Below are 21,613 nucleotides of genomic sequence, written 5' to 3' on the forward strand. Positions count from 1 at the left end.
TTTTCGATTGGTTTTCCTTCCCATCAGACTAGTTTTCGACCATGCATATTAAAGGTCACTTACACTTTGTTCGGAAAGTGCTCAAGTGAAAGGAATTAATACATAACTTAATGGAATAACATGCAAACTCTATATGAAATGGTTAAATTAAGGCATTAACGGTTCAAGTTGTTCAATACTGGCGATCCACAATAGTGCCCCTCCAAGAGTTTGCAATACTTTGAATATATTTCAGTGCGCGAAATCTGTCGACATAATGAGCGTTTGGATAGGATCGACAGATTTCGCGTGTTGTGATTGGTCAACGCGTTGCAAACTCTTGGAGGCGCACTTTTGTGAAATTCCCATATCATCTACATACGCTGCTCAGTGTGGGCAGCCATCAAGTGCCAACGTTTCAACTGTCTCCTCATCCTCCTCAAAAAAAAAAATGTTCAAGACCAAAATCTCAGAGTTCAATAATATAGTAATTAAAAAAATACATATCAAATAAAATTATGGGATTAGGAGACAACAGGAGTAGGACTTTGCCGTGAGCATGAGTATTTAGTTATGAATATTGTTATAAAAAGGATAGGATTTTTAAATTATATCGTTAGTTACAGAAATTGTAGGAGCAAGAGGCCCACAAACGGTATTTGACTTCACGTCATCCTCTTTTGGGGCTGATTCGCTTAGTACAAATTAACATTTCTTGCCTGAAAATTTGTTCCTTAGTCAAGAGCTTTAATTATTCGATACTATTCGTCCCTATATGTTCAGGGGCAGACCCCGGTGGGCCAAAGGGAGGAATGCAAGGCTTCTCCCTCAGGATTTTTTCCTTGAAAAATAACGAAAGAAAGACGATAAATTTTTGCCCATTTCCATTCGTTTATTTTTTCTTTAAAAGATGTGCAAAAAGCCCTAGAATGTAGCCTCACCCCTTAGAAACTGAAGGCTATAAAGGGTTCCATGGAAAAATTCAATTTTTTTCCCACCCCGAAAAATACCAAGTCCCTCCCCCCCCTAAAATATATTCTGGATCTATCGTGGTATGAGTTCCTTTACATAACAATACGACAAAAATTTAGACTGGAAATCCCTCGTATTGAATAAAAAGGTTTATTTGCTTCTCTTCTACATGCAGTGTCAAAATGACCGCCAAATATTTGTGAAATCTTGAGGAGCTTGGCATGATTGACAAGTGAGTAATAAGCTGGATGTTGGAGAAGTATACAGTTCGTGAAATTTTCATTGCGCAGTGCTCATTCTTAGTAAAACCATGATTATTAAGACATGAAGGGGCCTACATCCAAACAAAAACAGTATATCGTGAATACAGCGAAAGGGTGGCGGTGGGGTAATAATATTGAAATATGAATAAATTATTATCCTTTTCGGTTCCTTGTTAATACTACGACAATGATAACCATTATTCCCCCCCCCCAAAAAAAGTCGGCGAAAGACATCTTGTAGTGCGCCACCAATGTAGTGGCCTGTCAGGGCCCTGAGCAAAGTTTGTGAAACCCGATTGGACGCCATTTTCCGGCTTCTTGCGTACGTGCGCTGTACTGCCAATACTATTGGATTCAACGCTGAGGCGAGTAGTAAGTACACCCCAGGGTTGTCTTTTAATGCAAATGAGTATGCAATATGTAGAAAGTGAGTGCATTTTACTTCCCCTCGAAGTGACATTTTGCTTTTTTATTTCCTCTGGAGGAAAAGCTGTTTAAGGCTACTTTCTCACGGTGACCCCTAAAACAAAAACCACATCAATTTTGGGCAGTGTCCATCGCTGGTTGCTCTGCTCATGGCGTGAGAATTGCTGCAGTATTTCGATTGCTGGAAAGATCACTGGTACCCATGATGATGTAACTTTGAGCGACGATTACACCTTTTCATAGCATTTTAATTTGTGCACAAACAGTTGACAGAGATTTATTCACAAACCCTCCGGTTCAGAGATTGTCACCAAGTGTGTAGATCTCTCAGTTGTCATGGTTGTTATGCTAGGTAGATGCAAACCTTTAAATATCAGGCCTGGCCAATTATTTTTCTAGTCCAAAATGTAAGAAAATGCAGTAGGCCCCTAGGTGCAACTGTAGTCTGTAGTGCTAATGAGTCTTGACCATGGATGACCAATGGTATTCATGGCCTAATAATTTGCAAGTGGGCGGGATAGGGGTGTGGTTGGACATGTTGGAATTGAATGAAGGAAAGAATGAAACAGAAAAAATATGGGGTAAACGTACGAGTATTTAATGACATAAGAAAAATGAGAAATTGGACCAGCTGTGTAACTTAATGAGGTTTTGTATAAGCTAGCTGGACAAATTTTCCTCCTGGTCGAAAATACCCCTACTTACCCAAGTATTCAGGCCTAGACAACAATTGTTTAGGCCATTTTTAGACTAGCCTTTATCTTTGTCTAGATTGCAACGAACATGCATCTGCAGTAAATTGACCTTAACCCTCCTATGCTAAGATGCATTCTTGACACAGTTGCCATATCAGTCAAAATCAGTCAAATTTCCCATATGTGTCTGTGTACTGGGGGAAATCAATTGGAAGGCATTGTGGACTGTTTTTGATGGTTAAAACAGAAGGGGGGTTGACATGTTTAACATCTTTAAATGCCGTTACTAATTGACATGAAAGCTTGTACTTTGTAGGCATACAAGATTTCAGGAGGCGTATTCTTTTCGGATTGTTTTTTGGGGGGCTGTTATCCTAATCGTCTTAGAGACGCTACTTTTTGTAATGGCAGAAAATAAGCCTATTGCATTCTTGCAGAAGCACTTCTTGCAAATGATATCTCAGTTTCCATATGCATTTATTGTTCGCAGACTTTCTGACTTGAGACAGAAGTCCACATTTGATTGGCAGACATGGCCATCCCACCAACATACGCCGACCTTGGCAAGGCAGCAAGGGACATTTTCGGAAAAGGCTACGGTACGTCAACATGTTGGCTTTGATATTGTGTACAAGCTTAATTGTACTGATTTCCATCTTTATCATTTTTACGAGGGAGGGATAATTGGCTGAAAAGCCAAGTAGACAGATCCGAGTAAATGGAACAGTGGGTGAGGAACTGGTCGAACGTTATTTTTTCTTCTGTAAAGTTAGGGTGTAAATTGACTGTAAATCCTTTAGCAGGACAGGATACCCTGTTGCGGATTTGAAGTTTGAAGTGGATTGACGTTTCGACTTTCTGGGACTTGTTCAAATATTCGGGGGAGAGGTTCTAATCAACTGGAGGTGAATTCCTAGGAATGCCAAGCATATCCCCCATATGCTAATGGTACCCTCCAAAAGGGGCTTGAAGTGGGCATCTTCTCTGTGCACTCTCGGAGAGTTTAGCATGTCCAGGTTAGCAGCAAAGAATTCAAGCCAAGGACCACTGGCTTGAACTTGGGTTGCAAAACATGGTGTCATTTGAAAAAAAAACAGAAGCGCTGAAAGTAATGTTTAAAGAAGTTTCAAAGATATTTGACATGTTATACATGCATGAATTTGTGACATTCAGCTTTTGTGTTGTTTTGGACTGCACAGTAATGTGTTTAAGCTCATAAATTTAGAATTGAAATTTTCAGTGTGTAAGTGCATGTACAGTATCTGTGTTCTGAGAATCTATTTGAGGAAATGAGGACTTACTTGAAAAATTTCATTAAGTCAGGAATGTTTTGTCTCCTTTAATACACATGTGTTTGTGTCTGAAATTGCTACGTCCTGTTGGACATTGTCGATGCATTTATTTCAAGTACATGAAGAAACAGGAATATCTGAGGCGCAAGAGAACCTGATTTGTGAAGTTCCTGTAGCGGGCATGCGCGGTGATGGAGCATGTCGTGTGTCATCGCTCAACTCCCCTGCCAGTTTCCTCTCTAATTTGCCACGATGACCTGGGCATGAACATGCAGACACACGAACATTACTGCACCGCACGCTGTGCATGCATCACTTCCTATTTGGGCCACACAAAGACCCTCCATGCATGATCAGTGGTAGGCAAAGGCACAAAGCGAGTGTTAAAAACTCTGAGCAGAGTAGGATGGAAGAACGATTCTGTCTAGATAACATTTAGATTTAGATTTCTTTTTTTACACACGAAGGTTTTGAACAGGAAAGCAGACTTCATTTTTTGAAGCAGTTCATTTTGAACAAAAGTGCTCACTCATTAAGTGATACACATGTGCACGTACATAGTTTTTAAAAAACCACAGACTTGCAAGAACAATATCAACCCTAACCTTCCCTAACCACACAGAATTCAACACCAGTAAAGTGTGTTTGTGGCATTGGGTACTGGTAGCTTACTATCCAGTGTTTAATTTACTGTGAATGGGTACTCTGGTCCTGCAATTTTGACTGAATGGATACTGTGGCCCTCTCACTTTATCCCAGCAGTTGAGGATGGATATGCAGCATGATGGTGTGTGATTTTGTTTGAATAGGTACTGCCTGTCCATACTCTTTGTATTGTGCAGTGGGCCTGCTGTACCCAATCAAACAAAATCACACAGGTACATGTAAAGACCTGTTGAAGTTTGTGTGATTAGGTACTGTGAGATAAGAGTGTTTTTCCAAGGTGTTGAAGTTTGTGTGATTGGGGAAGGTTAGGTCCAGCAACCATTGGGTGGTTTGGGTTAAGGTTCAGGTTTTTTTTTTTAAATACTGTTGCTGAATTATATCAGCCATATTTATTTGTGACGCACTACCCATGTACAAAATTATTTCACAGTGTGCTGCTGGTTACAGCAGACTTCAGTATTGCTCAGAATAATGGTAAGGAACTTTTAGTAGGCATATACTGTTCAATTATAACCAATTAATCATCGCCTCTTTGAAAAATAGCAGGACCAACCGTGCATTTTACATAAACTTACAGATAAGAGGAAGTAGATTTGTAATATGTTTGCAGGAAGTGGACAAACGGGACAGAGTCTTAATCTGTGGATTTTTTCCTTTTTTAGGGTTTGGATTTGTGAAGTTGGATGCAAAGACTACAACTCAGAAGGGTGTGGTAAGTTTCCACTCTCGTGAGATAAAGTAATTGATAATTTGGTTGGGAAAAGTTCTGCTTTTTGCTGTTGTGAGTCATTAGATGATATTCCCACATTATCTCAAATGTGAATATCCATCCATGTGCAACTCGCTATTGGAGATTTTTCATGCACGGATGTATGAGCTTTTAAGTGTGTGAGGCCTTGAGCATCTTGCAACGCCACTATCGAGAAATCTTTGTGTTTTTAAACAAATTTCCAGTGTGCCTGCACATGTCTGTAGCATTTTTTATTGGCCTTGCGAATGAACAAATAACAGAATACTTTGCCGATGCAAACCGTAGGTATTCATTGTCCAAGTTCACAGTTAGTTTGAATGAAATGTCATTAGGTGACCAAGGCAAAAAAAGTTGTACAAACACTGTTTGTCCAACAAGATTTAATGAACGTGCTAAGGGTGGGACTTGTCAATGTTTAAACAAAAAAATTCCAAAACAGATTTTCCCAAACGATTAAAGGGAACCGCCCCTTGTAGAGGTTTGACGTTTTGATTGATACAATCTGGCGTTCATTTTTGTTGTAAACGATGCCTAAATAAAATGTAACTTGATTTTTGGAACGTTTAACTGCTCCGTCCTTTCAAAGGGGCAGCCTCTGTAACATGTTGGCACAACGTTTCAACAATATGGGAAAGTTTTCTAAACGTTTGTTTTTTAAATTAAACGTAACTTCCCACCCTTGGAATGCACCCCATGGCCGTCGTTATGTACCAACAAATCATGTACTGGGTTACTTCATTTTGACAGGAATTCAATGTTGTTGGGTCATCAAATAATGATACTGGCAAAGTAGATGGAAGCCTGGAGACGAAATACAGCTGGAAGGACTATGGTAAGTTTAGGGATTTGCTTTCTGTGATTGTTTTAACTGTTATTTGTTTAGTCTTAAATCTTACCTTCACCGTAAGCTGGTACTCACTTTCTTTTCACCTTAAAATGTGGATGTGGTCTGACATGAATAAATGACACGTAGGGTGCATATGAGGTTTTTTGGGAGGGAAGTTGAATATCTGGGATAATCTTTCATTCCAGGGCTCTCTTTCAAGGAGAAGTGGACGACCGACAACATGCTGTCCACAGAGGTCACCATCGAAAACCAGATTGCGCAGGGCCTGAAGATCACGTTCGACACCAGCTTCTCACCCCAGACAGGGTAATGGCCCAAAACTCCATGCTTGCAGATAAAGCAACCAATGACAGGGTCTCTCAAATGAAACTGCTCTTACTACATACCCTGAAAATAAACCCTTGTGTTTCAATTAAATTTAATTCTAATTATTATTTTGCTACTTTAATAAGGTATTCCTGTCCCTCGTTGTTTTTGTATGCCTATGCCATGTATGCAATCTCTATATTCATAAGCAAAGCTGTGATGTCATTCTAGGGAGAATACCTCAATGTTGTGCACAGAAACTATGGCAGTTTTTTATTTTACTGCTCTAAATTCCTTGTTTTGGGGTGGTTCATTGTAATGTCATGTAAGTACACTGCAGTAAGCCAGTGAGCAACCCTTTGTCAGTGTTGGAAATATTTTCAACAACTAAATTTCAGGTCCACAATTAGAAGATAAAAACCTTTCGAGTAGTCTTTCCTGATTGCCGTCACAGCAACATAGGGCTCCATTGTCTGGTGAAACATGGGTAATTTCGAATGAACATTCTTAACATGCTTCAAGGAGTACTTTTCAGTGCACTGGTCCTAAAAGGGATATCAAGCTGTTTCGATGCATTAATTAAAGAAGAGTGTAAAATAGCACTTAAAAATTTGTCTGAGAAACCTTCAGCATCTATAACTTTTAAACTCCCAGAACCACATGTATTTGCACGACTGTTTCCTGGTTTCTCACTGCACTTTTCTTTCCAACGTTGGCATGCAGGAAGAAGACAGGCCGGATCAAGACAGGGTACAAGAGGGACTACATCAACCTCAATGCAGATGTAGATTTTGACTTTGCTGGACCAACCGTTCACGGCGCAGCCGTTGCTGGGTAAATAAGTTTCCACCGAGACCCTGACCTCCCTTGTCGGCTTAAAAAAAAAAAACCCTCTCAGTGCGGAACATCAAGAAATGAAATGTGCAGAGTGCACGATCCCGCAGACAAAATGAAGCCTGTTAATTGACTCATGCGGTGAACAGAAAAATGCTGCAGAATTCTTTCCGTCGTCTGTTACTTTTTGATTTGGAATGGCTTGGATTGGTAGCTGTTCGGTAACTAACTGGCTGGAGTTAGCACGGTTTACAACCACTTTTTACCGCTCCTGGCTGTCAAAATGACATGATCGTACAAAGGGGTACACAGGGGGTGTTAAATCATGGATGAGTGGCCGTTACGTGGAGCAACAGTACTGAATTGCAAATACAGCAAACTAATCCTTAGCCACTCATTTTCTTGACAGCTATGAAGGCTGGATGGCCGGCTACCAGATGTCGTTTGACACCTCCAAGTCCAAGCTCACAAAGAGCAATTTTGCCCTGGGCTACAAGACTGGCGACTTCCAGCTTCACACTGCCATGTGAGTTCACGTCCAGCAAGCTGCATTCATTATTAATTCTCTCTGGTAATGAAAGCCAGGGATTCCTCTAAAACCCAAAGAAACCTTGCAGACAGAAAAGTTAAAAACTTTCCTACTATCAAAGGACGTCACTGTTAACCACTCCATGCCGGGGCATTTTTCAATGTTCACGTAACTCAAAGCAAAATGTCAAACAGTCTTCATACATTTAAGAATAGAACAGAGATACACAAAAAGTGATTCTAAGAAAAACTCATTTCATGGATCCTTAAATGTCAAGGACAATGTTAGGTCCCAAGTCTGCAGTCGTCTTTGTTCTTGATTACAAGGTACGTGCTAAAACAAGGTAATTTGTAAAGTCCTCAGGACTTTCTCATTACAATGTTCTGATGTAAACATTAATACTATGCTTCTATCAACATTGTTGTCTTATAGCCAAATATTGTAAAAGATTTAGGAAAGGACAGGTGGTAGTTCTCCCTCTGAACTGAAGTGCTCTCACTGCATTGAATATTGGCCGTTGGATTAACCGACAGAAATTCCAAGGGAAGACCAAGGGATATTGTCATAAATCAGTTTTACAGCATTTGATCTTTAGCCTAACAAAGGTTTCGAAAACTACTTGAATTTTTGCCATTGTCTCGTTGATTTCCACTGACAGCAACGAGGGCACAGATTTCAGCGGGGCCATCTACCAGAAACTGAACGACAAGCTCGAGAGTGCCATCAACGTGGGCTGGACGTCCGGGACGAACGCAACGCGCTTCGCTGTGGGCGCCAAGTACGCACTGGACGAGGACTCTTCCCTACGAGCGAAGGTCAGCAACACAAGTCAAGTGGGTATTGGGTACACCCACACCCTAAGACCAGGTGAGTGGTTTGAATCGTTAGTCTTTTTATCCGCAACAAACTTGTCAAAGGCACTGTACTGTTCTCGGCCGATAAATACCAACTTTTTTTAAACAAGATACCGCAACCTCAGGCCTTCACAAAGTTTCCGTTTTACAAATGCTGATCCTTGGTGGTCATGTGCTCAAGATTCGTTCGACATTTTGGACTGCATCGTCATTTTTTTATTTTATAACCAAGACAGGGCCTTACCTACAGCTGCTTAGGGGGCCAAATACAAGCTGTTTGTGTGCTACATGGAAAAGCCATGGCCACAAATAATGCTTTCCTGATTAAGACTCAGTCTTGCCCTCGGGTAGACGGGAAAGTCTGGTTTGTGATTCCTGACCAGAGGGTCTGGGGTTTGAATCCAGCCACTGGCCATGATGCTGTGTCCTTGGGCAAGCCACTCAATCCCTGCCTGCCTCTCTTCAGCCATGAGTACAAAGGGGTACCGGCTGTAGCCGGGGAGCAACCTTTGATGGCCTGGCATCCTGTCCTGGGGGAAGAGACATATTCTACATCTTTTCATGCAAAGGAAACCAGAAACAGACACTGAGCAACTGTTCCTAGGAATACGACTTGTTTTTACCCTGTAGTGATTTTTGTTAACAGCCTCCCTTCATCTCCGCAGGTGTCAAAGTAACCCTCTCCACCCTCATCGACGGCAAGAGCTTGAACCAAGGAGGGCACAAGCTGGGCCTGGGCCTGGAGTTGGAAGCCTAAAAGGAACAAGGTTAGCCCCAGTTGGGGGGGCGTGGCTTAGCTTGGAGTGCATATGGGGGCGCATTTATCTTGGTTTTTTGAAAATTTGTGTTATAGTATCTCTAACAGTGGAACAAATCCCGGAACCCCGGTTTCCGTTGCTGCTAGTTAAGAGAGGAGTGCGTTTCGAGGGATTCGGGTGGTGATTTTGTTCATGTGCAAGGTTTAAATTAACACCCTAGTTGTAGTGTTTTACGTACCTGGCAAGCAAGACAAAAAAATTGCATATATGGAGTCCATATAGAAAAACAAATCTCTAAATGTTTACCCATAGTTCAAAAAAGTTACCGAGGCCCACTGTACACAGAATATTGCTTATCACGATTTGCATTACAATGCATGTGAATGTTTTTTTGTTCTGCTTGGAAATCTGGTAAGCAGGGTTTTCTGTTTAGCGGAATCATAAAGGTCATCCCGGGTCCAATTTCAAAAGAGGTGTTAGGCGGAGAAATTCTGCTTGGTAATTTTCCCATTCAGTAGAACTTGGCAGGGAACTAGTCTGGAGCTGTACGATTCTCAAGGCAATTTTGGCTGGTTACCTTTTTCCGCCAAACCACCATATCCACAAATTTTTGAGCGACCGCATGTGTGACTAGATCCCCAAAGGACGGTTTTTAGGACTTCGGAAGGCTCCCATTAATGCTGCCTTTAAAGTTTGTAAGTCAATAAGAGTAAACAAGCTCTGTACTCAAACCCACCAAGTCGTGTAGGTGCACCCAGACAGTTTCGGCACTTGGGGTATTTTTCCTGAAGTAATGCATACTGTTGGGGCAAGTGCTTTTACCCTGCCATAGGCATTATTTATTGCATTTAGGGCAAAAATGGTTCTGTCAGTTTTCCTTTCTGTCGAAATGTCACTTTCTGTGGCCCTGTCAGGTTGCAGCTCTCGAGTAATCTTTCCAAGTACTGATTTTCGATCTCCGTGTTTAAGCGCCGTAGGCTTTCACATTAGCCCGCATGCCCATTTACTGTGACCTGAGGAAAATCGTAAGTTTTCAATGAACGGAGTTGTTACATGTAGCACAGCAGATACCTGTGAGTCAAAGATGATAGGACGTCAGTTTACAGTTGGCTACCTGGGAGCGGCACTGTTGAGTGTAGACCCTTTTTATCTGTAGGAATACGATAACTTTTTTCAGCAATATTCAAACTTAAAAAGAAGCTTGGATGTCCAAGCAACACTCAAGTTTTTTTTTTTTAAATTGGGGGCACTTGGGCACCAATTGTGAATTTCAAAACCCGCCAACGGTGAACAGAAATTCAAAGCTGTGGTCTGCTTAGGACTGTGTGAATATGGCTGGACATGCTTCATGCTCCTAAACTGCCATGTAATGCAAAAGTGCAGTGTAATGTATACAATACCGTGGAACGGGCTGTACACTGACTTTTCTCTCTAAAGTAATTATTGATTTCCCAATTTATTGTAGATAATGTGGTTAGGTTTTCCTGGCAAAGCTGTCCTCTTTGAGCTCTATGACCATAGTTCCCAGTAACAACCGTAACGTACATTTCCCTCTGTTTAGATACGCCATTGTAAACATCTAATCGACTGGTGTTTCCCTAGAGATTTTATTGAAGTGATGAATTCTTGATGAACAGGCGTGTACATCCTAAGACATTGAAACCAATAATCTATTGTGGTAATAAATCCGACGAATTGTTGAGCGATGTTGAGAACTGGATTTGTCTCTGCTGTTTGTCACCGTAAACGTTTAGCTGTCTAAATCAGCCGATTGTAAACCCTTGAAAAAAGAGCCATTCTGGTGCATTATACATGTTTTATTGAAACGCAAAATTGAAATTGAACGCAAATGTTTAAATCGTGAACCACCGTTCGTTCGGATGCGCAAAATGAGGCATCAGATCTGTCGCATCAGTTGTTTGCATTGGAATCGGTAAGATTTTGAGTTGAAATTGTGTTAACTGCCACCCCCGAGACCATGCCGTCTCTTTCTCTGCAACATGTCTGAGTCGGGCCTATGGGGCTGAAAATTAATTTTTTGTATCCGAAAAAAGGACCGTCCAAATTTGTTTCACACTTGTGAAAAATTGTACACTTATCCTGCAACATGTCGAATTATCAGTGTTCCCTTTTTCCCCATTACTGTTTTCCTAGTTTAGTAAACATGCTATTCCACAGTACTATCAATATTAGTTACCACACGAGCGCGAGTGGAATGCAGAATAATGTAGTCCATTTGTATCCTTATGCCATGATGATAACGATTATAATCATAATGCTGCTGCAGTGCTCCAGCAATGTTAAAAAGATCAAGGACTGCATGTCCACGAGTGTTTGCGTACAATGTTTGTTATAGGCTTGTTAAATTGAACAAAATTTACTTTTCAATTGAAATCATTCAACACCGCATGGAGGAGGGGCGTGAATCCCAGGGGTAGGGATTATTTACCCCCCCTCCACTTATCGACAGGAGGATGACATATTGTTTCGAACTTCTGAACAGCCGAGCTGTATTCAGTAGAACTGAAAAAGTGTGAAGAGGTACACAAAATTTGATGCAAAGTTCGTTAGATGTTACGATAAGTTTAGATATGTATCGTGAACAGCGCCCTTTGCGCCACATGGTGCCTTGCATCCCTCCTTCTTTTTCGATTTCCCACTGCCAGTTAATTTTTATATTTTTATTTAAGTCATCCCCATCTCTCCTGTTCCTGGGTACAAATATTATTTTTATGCTAGTACTGCTGTGAAGTGAGCATTTTGTCAGACATAGGCCCCTATTAGCCGTTTGTATTCGGTACACTCCAGCTGCATGTTTCAACCAAATATCGAGGTCTCTCTACCTTGAGCAGAAGCACCCCCTCATCAGTTGAAAAGATTCAGATTGGTGGGGGGTATTCATTTTTGTGGTAGTGACGCAACCATAACGAAGGCACTTCATAATCGTTCTGTCATAGGCTATAAGCCAGGCACTCTGTGCATGACGTCCATGCGCAAAACTCAGGCTGCATCGAAAACCCATTTACAGAACACGGGTATATGGTGGACCAACTACAGACAGACATACTGCAAACAACACGTGGGTGTGGTGGCACACGTGCACGTTGTATACTGAGCGCTTGGCGGTCGCTTTAATCCGTTTATTTTCGCGACTTTGTGTATCATCAAAACAACACGTAAGAAATTAGTCTCTGAGGAATCACTGGCACACCTACGTGATATGGAGTAAGTACAATGCATTTTGCTTTTATTATTCCACACTGTACAGGAATAAAATTCACAGGCCTAGTCCGTCAGACCCTACCTCCATGTTCAGACCACGTGGAAAGGAAAAGACCATGTTGAGACTAAACCTAGGAGCTAGGAGTAGGACTAGGATCAACACCAGACTGCCTACAGTACATGTGAATGGCCCATTTCTGTAAAAATGACATGAGTAACTTTAGTAGGCTCAAATGCCCACTTTTAGATTTTGCACACATCTTGCAAATTGCTTATCCCTCCCAAGCAAGTCGTTGGATGTGATGATGTGCTCACGTGCAGCTGTAATACCAGGCCTTCCCATATGACATTAGCCCAACAAGGTCAAAAATACATTTTTGAAAATTTTTGAAATGATATTTGACACGACTGCATCAGGATGGTGTAGATTAGTTAGTAATAGTCTGAGCAACTTAGACTCTAAGAATTGCCTTTTTAAAGATTCGGATATGGTCCGGCAAAACATGGCAATGTAAACACACTGTATACTCATCAGTGTGAAGTCGCCAACTTGGTCTGGAATCAACTCGCTCCGAGTCAACTTTGTCTCAAGTCAACTCGGTCTCATCAACTCTTGAAGGCAGGCACTTGGCTGCAGCATGAATAAAAATCTTCCAAGCTTGTATTAAAGTACACATATTTCCAGAATACTAAAATTGCATGTACTATTCATGTAAATTTACTGGCGTGCATGAGATGCCTGGCCTTGTAATTTGGGAAGGCCAGGCACTTGGATGCATCATTAATTACCTCAGATGAGAAGGCAAAATCACGGTCTTTCTTGCCAGACTGACAAACGTTGGCATATAAGTAGAAGAATTCTAACATTGCATGTACATTATATTTACTTATAGTTCTCTACTGACATGTGCATGAGATGCCTGGCCTTTTAATTTGGGAAGGCCAGGCACTTGGATGCATCATTAATTACCTCAGATGAGAAGGCAAAATCCCAGTCTTTCTTGCTAAACTGTCAAACTTTGGCATATAAGTATTTCCAGAATTCTAACATTGCATGTACATTATATTTACACATATAGTCCTCTACTGACAAGTGCAGCTCATACACAACGCCCTTGCCGGGTTCCCTGTCCAGTCACACACAGCGTGCCGCAAATCATTGGTAGCATGGCTCGCACTCTGTGACGTGAGATGAAAATGACGAAACGGCCATCAGTTTTGTGCAAGTGTGGCAAAATTTGTCAGGAGTGGGAAAACGGCAAGAAAAAGGCAACATTTTTTTCCTCTAAACGAGGAAAAGGCGAGTTTTCTGCAATTAGCAACCTTGGGGATAGTTTACCCCGTACGTAGTGAACATACTGGTGCAATTTCAGGCCATAAAATCAAGCGGATGTTTAGTTATGCCCCGGATATCCCGGATAAAGTTTTTCCAAAAAAATCCCTATGAATTGGAACAGGGCCCAGTATATGACGGAGGAGTATACACTGTACGTCTGGCCCTGTTTAACGGTCTACCTTTCAATAGGCCTTCATCCATGATCATGTAGGCCTACGTAAGCCTGCATCATACACGACAAAAATGTTGAGTTCACACGCTTGCTACTGTCACTGTGTACTGTACTGAGTTCCAAAGCCTTTGCAATTACATCAATCATGTACTGTATGTAGGTCTATTGACCTGATTTCCAGAATTTTTTTTTTAAGTGCAAAATGAATGCTTTGAAAATGTACCCACAGTGAAGAAAGTAAATACTAACGTTACGCCTACTTAATGTATATTTATGTGTGTGTATGTATATTTAGGGATAATACTGGAATTTATTAACTTTGAAGAACTTCTTCATGTTCTTGTGTAGGATTTTCAGAGATTTTGTTCTCGTGTGCCACAAACAGGGAACAGTCAGCTGAATTTGTGCCAATTTGTGGATCACTGTCATTTTTGAATTTCGGGTTTTTAAATTTCATGACTCCAAAATTCTTCACAGAGGTGATCAGTAGCATGTATTTTAAAGGTTATAACATCGTTATTTACTGTAACTGAATGAATTCAAAGTTTTTCAGCAAAGAGGTTTGGCAGTGATGCATGAGGAAAGTCAAGGAAACGTCGAAGAGTGGCACAATTAAGAGACTCAACTTCATTAGGGTCAGGCAAGTGGACTATACCTCGGTATACTTGGCCCTATACTCCTAAACGAGAAACAGGTGGAGGAAGGCTTAAACATTGGGATAAAGCTCGGCGGCCGTGAACGGTATCAGCCACATACAGGTATTTAACAGGTGATTAATTCACCCAGTAGTTTATCATGTTCAATTTGCCCAAATGGCGAATTCCTGACCATCATGCCTGTTGTTGAATTATTTGTCATCTCGATACCATAATTTTGTTTTAACTGTGATTTTCTCAAGATCTTCAGTGGCAGTGAACATGTACAACTCCAGACACCAGCAGATGTGGTGATCTCTGAGAACGTTAATAACTGCACACCACATTAGGTGCGTTCAACTAGCATCTATCATGTGTTTCAATGAATCTATTCTTAACATAAGAGTAGCTCCCCTTAGGCTTTCATGCCTATAAAAGTATGTAGTATGCCAGTGCAGTCATTGCAAAAGTTTAGGACCACTCGTACAAAGTGCATCAACCTGAAGAAAAACCAAACTTAAACCAATCAATCATAGCAACTTACATTTATTTTCAGTGTGTAACCTTTGTGTCTTGGTTAAACAGCTATTTGACTACATTTCCATGATTTGAAATGTTAACAGTCTGTTCAGAGTGCCCTCCTTTTTCTCTGATTTCTTTGTTTTTACCCATGCTGCCTTAGACAAAATATCATACAAGACTTGCTTTTGCAAAAGGTTTCATTCAAATGGGTATACAGATAGCACTACTACAGTGATGTTATGCACCATTTAATGAGACATTGTAATGCAGGCCCAGTGACAGAATATTCTAGGCCTGCCTAGATGTACATTGAGCACGGCAGTGCGGAAGTATAAAGTTTTGTCTGATCTGTGATTCCACAGCCCCCCCCCCGCTCTATTGTGGTTAAACTTTAGTTGCTTTTCAAGTTTTATTTAATTTTTCAGTTGGGTCATTTTTTTTAAGGGTTGATGAGTTTTTTGGTTTTGATACTTTCATGTAGAATTGATGTGTGAGTCCCTATTGATTCAGTTCCCTGCAACTTTGCCGTTGAACATTCTTCAGTTAGTCTGAGTTCCTCTCATTGTGATAGCTTGCCATGTTTCAGGTCTGCCTTGTAATCTAATGCACCCTGCCGGTATACGCCTGCATTGCATTGGCACACTTTGATGCTGGACTCCACACCTGCATACACACCTGGCAGCTGGCAATCAGGTAAGAGATGACTGGACATGGAGACATGTAAACTTAGTCTGGATATGACATCATGCTCATGCACACATATATGTAATTGACACCTGCTACCCCTTCTGATTTAATCGCAATTTAGGCAGCTGTGGTGGCTTCACCCCCCACCCATGAAAGTAAAAAAATGAGGGGAAGAAATTTTTTAAGGGGGGGGGGGACTGCGAGGCGTGGAAAGCAATGGAAGGTTTTATGTCACTGTGTGTGGGGGAGGGGGAGATAACCTTTCCCCTCCCCTATAGGGTCAGGAATATCAGACATAAATTAAATAATGTATCTGCTTCAGCTGAAAATCTGTCCTTATTTAAAATAAAGTTGAAGTTACCACTTGGTGCAGCCATCAAAAAAACTGTACTGTTTTGTGTTAATTTCTGTTGTCTTAGAGAAGTAAATTAAAAACTTAAGAGACTCCACAGTGCCGGATGTTATACACTTTGTAGATATGATGACAAATATTTTCTGGCTGAGAACATAACCGATGGTAAACCTGTCTTGGGGTATAATTTCCCCAAACATTTACTGATGAAAACCACAACTTTGAATCTGAACATTTTTTTTGCAGCTCCTTGAAAATAACAACATAAAGATTAATATTTGTCGTGTGAAAATGAAATGTTTTGTTATAAATGGGTGAATTAGTTATATCATTTTATGATTATTCTAATTTCACAGATCAAGCCCCTTATTGTCATAATATCTGCTCTTGGAACATTGATGAAGGTCCAAGCAAGGCAGTCAGATTGTGGAATCAAAGTGAGGGCCAGCAGTCTACAGCCTGTAGAAGAGGAGTTTTTAAAACAGTGGTGAAAACTGCATGTATCACTTTGCAAATACTGACCTTGACCCTGACCCTGCCAGATGCAGCATTCTGCAGCAGATATAAAAGTCTGATGCACTATATTGATACACTGGGCAATCAACAGCAGCCAAACAAACTGGTCATGTTGAGACGATGGGAGCTAGTCTCATTGAACAATGCCACTGTTGGATCTTGTGGTGGCTGGCAACCACAGACTCCATCCTAGGCTGTTTGGCCTCGGGGAGAGTTGACCTGTAGGATCTTGTTACACTGGGCAAGCAAATTACTTTGACAAATGATGCAGAATGATGTTGTCTGGCAGGGTTTCTAGCCAAACAACCCTGAACAGTTATGCTTGTTTTAATTATGAAAAGGCTTTGGAATCATTCATATTAATTGACAGAAATGAGGCCTTTCAATTTCTCCAGTCCAGTTAACTTTTTCTTTATTGTTAGGGCAATTGTTTGCAAGTGGAAGGAAGCAGAGATGGTAGTGAGAGTGGAAGAAACGTGCTGTCCATCCAGGAGAAGTCTGTCTTCTGCAGTGACTGTAAGTTGTCCTTTCACGTATTGAAGATGATGTTGAGGCCATACATTGATGTCACAAACACAGGCACAAAGTATAACTTCAAGGCAATTTCAAATAGACACTCAAGCCAATTAGAGTCATAAGATATTACCTGACCCCAATCACTTTCAGGTTTGACAACTTAACAATCACCATTGTGCAGTTAATTGTGTGTGTTCATTTGACCCTAAAAGAACCAGAGAGTAGATCTGCCCCCTCGAGATTTGTCTGATATCGCCACAGTACTGTAGTCGAGCCTTCAGGAGTTTTTCGGTAACTCTTTTGTTGTCTTTTTGACACTAATTCTGTGAAAATCCCACATACATGTATCTTTCAAGCACCCCTTTTTCCTGAAAGAAAATGCAAAAAAAAAAGGCTGGTCCGAGCCAATTTGGCTCATCAGGCAGCTTGTTTATTGCGGTTTCCTTGGCATGAAAGGACCAAGAATATTTCTTTTTCCCCCTGGATGGGATGCCAATCAATCACAGGCTGCTTCCCCAGCTAATGTTAGTACCCATTTCTACTTCTAGGTGGAGAGAGGCAAGCAGGGGTGAAGTGGCTTACCAAGGGCCACAGGATACTGCCAGCAGCTGGATTCGAACCTCCATCCCTATGATTGGAAGCCACAGACTCTAACCACTTTTCCATTTTTTTACGAGCCAAGCCTTTAGTTGCATATAGCAGCTTTTTACAGTCACTTGGACTGCAGTTCTGTGAAAATCACACATACTGTTGTAGTGGATTCCCTCATTTAATTTCTTTGGCCGAAGCATGCGGCCAGGTGGTTGTAAATGAAAAAAGCCTGACTTCAGTAGGAGGAACATTTTCCTATACATTCTCCGTGACCCTTGGAGCGTAGCGTGTCCATAAAAGGCCTATCTTGAACAACACAATCCATACACACGCTCTCCACTCTCTGCTCTTGACAACTGCGCTGAGGCATCAAAGTCCTTACGTCGGAGTTTTGTCCTTCACGGCTGCATGGGCTTTGGAAACTGGTTCAGTGACGTTTGTCCCTCACAACTGACGGGTCCACGTAGCCGAGTCCTGGCTACCTTGTCTACAGTTTGACGGTAACATTTAATTTTTATGCTCTGCAGGTTACGAGCAGTTTTTTATTGATTTTGGTTATGCCTCAACAGCAGCAGGCTAGTTTTTATTTCAACTCGGCATTTGCGAGTTATTTTGATTCAAAGTTCAAATTAAAATATTACCTTCACTATACTTGCCCCAAAAACTGTGGCGTCCGACGTCCGCTCCACTCCCACGAAGCGGACGTCGAGCGCCACAGTTCTAGGGGGAACATTATACTGTTCTCATGCAGCACCCTCTCTTCCCCAAAACAGGTCAACCAAAAACAGGGTGGCTGGCACGCTTGTAATCTTCAACTTTAAATGAAAGTATCAACTATAAGTTGTATGTCAGATTGATTCGAAACTCCACATCTGTAGTGATAAAGGAGCATTTTACATGCACGCCGAGTGTTGAAAAAAATCGGGTTGGGACGGCCAAGATCTCAGCTGTGAGATGGTACAAAATAACCCGCCAACTTCTGGGTTAACACTAGAATAAAAATTGACAGAACTTGGTGACATTGATTGGTTTCAATGGTTTGCAATCCTGGCAGGAGGAATTTCCGTTGTGTTTGCTGCATCAGAGGCTCCGCTATAAAATGCTCACCAACCATAGAGGGCGCTATTACCATTCCATGAAGCCTGCTACATCACACAACAGTAATGAAAAGAGTAAAGGGAAAAAAAGAACTAAACACTGCCTTAATGGCACAATGGTAATGGAAAGAGGAAAACAGAACTGAACTCTGCCTTAATGGCACAATGGTAATGGAAAGAGGAAAAAAAGAACTGAACACTACCTTAATGGCACAATGGTAATGGAAAGAGGAAAAAAAGAACTGAACACTGCCTTAATGGCACAATGGTAATGGAAAGAGGAAAAAAAGAACTGAACACTGCCCTAATGGCACAATGGTAATGGAAAGAGGAAAAAAAGAACTGAACTCTGCCTTAATGGCACAATGGTAATGGAAAGAGGAAAACAGAACTGAACTCTGCCTTAATGGCACAATGGTAATGGAAAGAGGAAAAAAGAACTAAACACTACCTTAATGGCACAATGGTAATGGAAAGAGGAAACGAAGAACTGAACTCTGCCTTAATGGCACAATGGCAATGGAAAGAGGAAACAAGGAACTGAACACTACCTTAATGGCACAATGGTAATGGAAAGAGGAAAAAAAGAGCTGAACACTAGCTGTTTCAGTGAATTCCCTGATTTACCTCACAGCAGTAGCATCTCCTCTTATCCCGAAAAACTGACAAATTTTAATGTTTATAGCAAGATACCTAGAATTGTGAAATATTCTCTGAATTCAGAGGACCTGACGTTTCAATCCTAGCAAAATCTTTCTCTAAGTTGTGTGTTCCAGTTTCAACCAACATAGTTGAAGTTTTGGTGACACATGATGTAAAACTGAACATTTGAAAGTGTAAATATAGAAAGGTTTGCAAATATATGTTTGACCTAAAATATACTGAAATACGTGCAAGGTCTGAATAATTTGTGTATTCTCTGTCAATTAGCATATTCAAATTTAATTTGAATAGTATTTAAATTCATGCAAATATTCTGTGCCCTCTGACCTTTTTTAAAATTGCGCAATCCTAACCTATAAATATAAGTTCCGAAATCTTATCTATCAAGAGGCCAACGGCCTGGTGGTTAGTGAGCTTGCTGCCAGGCCAGGGGACCCCGGTTCAAATCCCGGGGTCCCCGGAAAAGGAAGTTTTTTTTTTTTTTTTTTTTTTTTTACTAAGTTTTTTAACAAAATTGTGCATGCCTACCTGGAATTGAACCCAGGTCCTTGTGCATAGCAGTTAGTGTCCTTAACCGCTATGCCACGGCACTTTCTTGAAAAAATGTGCTCGTTTCTAAATGTTAAACCTTCCATTGTTTGGACTTAGAATATTTTTCAGCCAAACTGTGCACTGGAGATGGGCAAGGGTGGAAGTCCTAGGGGCTGGAAGTCTGAGAGCTGATAGGAAGGGTAGAGTGGATGGCCAAGGGCTTGGGACTTTCAGTATTAGAGCTCCGAGGATCCCATGGGTTTGAAGGACATAACTTCTTCATGTTCCATATTGCTATTGGGTTTATTGTAGCCCTTATAAGATTGAGACTAAAAGGCTCAGAGAGGGAACTTTATACAAGGAGCTAGGAAGATGTTTAAGACTGGCAGGGCTTCCATGTCGGATGATGCTGTAATATAAAATCTAAAGATGGAAATGGATGTACCTTAAACTCTGGCAGTGTAAAATGGTCTAGATTAGGAGAAAGGTTAGGTGGCAAAGTACTGGTTTTACAAATAGATATACATGTACAAACAAGTAGTTCTGCTAGTTTAAATAAATGTGCATTTATTTCTCTTGCAAACAGAAATTAACTGGTTATAGCAATAAATGGTGATTGTTTTACATACACACAAAGCATTTTGCAGGGTAATATTTTTAAATGAAACAAATTTCATTTCAGTGCTAAAAGGTTCTTAGAATGCACTACAAGGTGTTTAGTGAAAAATATTGTTTTAGACATTAATTTGGGAAACATAATCAGTTAAAATTTAAACATGTTGGCCTCAAAAAAGTAGTTTTATGACTAAAAATTAAAAACTGTTTAAATCAAATATTTTTTTCGTGCACAGAGTAAGGCCCTTAGAGTGGTTTCAAAAATTACATTTTTGCAGTAAATACCTTTCAGTACTGAGCCAACAATTTGTGACTTGCAGTTTTGTGAAAATTTTAAAGGAAAGACTTTATTCTAATTCTCTGGCAATGTGGATGGAATTGCCTGGAAAATACAAAATGCACATAGAATTTTGTCCAAGGAAAAACTTCAAAAGATGAACAAAGAAATTGACTGGAGCAGGATTTGAACCTGCGACCTCTGGAACACCGTACCAGTGCTCTACCAACTGAGCTATCCAGCCCTATTGTTGGTTCTTCCCATTTGCCAATATCTCTGTTTGGGGGGAAAACTTGTTAAAGTGAGGTTCAGAGCAGCCACTGGGTGGACTGAATAGTGCTGGTATTTTGGCTGGCTGAATGGGAACACCATTCAATTTTTAAAAGTATGCAATGGTTACAAGCTTTTAGTCCTCAAACGAAGTAGTATCAAAGTGTCTAGAGTCTTTCCATTGGAAATAATTTGCAAATTTTGAAGTACATGTATACCATCTTCATAACTTAAATGTAAACATGAATTTTTTAAAATGTGTATTAATATGAGTCAATGCATTACGATGAAAAGAAACAAATTAAAGTTGAACAACAGTCTTTCTTCAAAAGCAAACTGACCAATTGTCTATTCAATTTACAGAATACCCCCGTAAGTCAGGAATAATTTGGATGTACATGTAAGTACAGTACAACGCCACTATACTGAACAGTTCAGT

General features: G+C 40.7%; 2 protein-coding genes and 1 non-coding gene across 4 annotated transcripts; 2 read left to right on the forward strand and 1 right to left on the reverse strand.

Annotated features, from left to right (window-relative positions):
- The first annotated feature begins 1,472 nt into the window (after positions 1–1,472).
- On the forward strand, positions 1,473–10,887 carry LOC110977525 (non-selective voltage-gated ion channel VDAC2-like). Its single transcript, XM_022231756.2, has 9 exons — positions 1,473–1,586; positions 2,826–2,934; positions 4,956–5,005; positions 5,792–5,876; positions 6,077–6,197; positions 6,921–7,031; positions 7,441–7,557; positions 8,219–8,427; positions 9,080–10,887. Exons 2-9 carry the CDS (start codon positions 2,868–2,870, stop codon positions 9,169–9,171), a joined length of 852 nt encoding a protein of 283 aa, XP_022087448.1. The 5' UTR covers positions 1,473–1,586; positions 2,826–2,867; the 3' UTR covers positions 9,172–10,887.
- Positions 10,888–11,032: 145 nt separating this feature from the next.
- LOC110977547 (uncharacterized) lies at positions 11,033–21,510 on the forward strand. 2 transcript variants are annotated; one of them, XM_087129794.1, is made up of 6 exons: positions 11,033–14,660; positions 14,801–14,887; positions 15,646–15,752; positions 16,455–16,585; positions 17,037–17,130; positions 17,679–21,510. In XM_087129794.1, exons 3-6 carry the CDS (start codon positions 15,707–15,709, stop codon positions 17,762–17,764), a joined length of 357 nt encoding a protein of 118 aa, XP_086985920.1. In that variant the 5' UTR covers positions 11,033–14,660; positions 14,801–14,887; positions 15,646–15,706; the 3' UTR covers positions 17,765–21,510. The 2 variants fall into 2 exon arrangements, with proteins under 2 accessions (XP_086985920.1, XP_086985921.1); XM_087129795.1 differs by having other exon boundaries at positions 16,455–16,535.
- Trnat-ggu (transfer RNA threonine (anticodon GGU)) lies at positions 21,076–21,148 on the reverse strand. The gene has a single exon. It is a non-coding gene; the product is annotated as a tRNA-Thr (tRNA).
- Positions 21,511–21,613: the final 103 nt, after the last annotated feature.

Source organism: Acanthaster planci, linkage group LG19 (assembly GCF_054643075.1).
Source record: "Acanthaster planci isolate LZ-2023a linkage group LG19, COTS_SCS, whole genome shotgun sequence".
Taxonomy (NCBI): domain Eukaryota; kingdom Metazoa; phylum Echinodermata; class Asteroidea; order Valvatida; family Acanthasteridae; genus Acanthaster; species Acanthaster planci.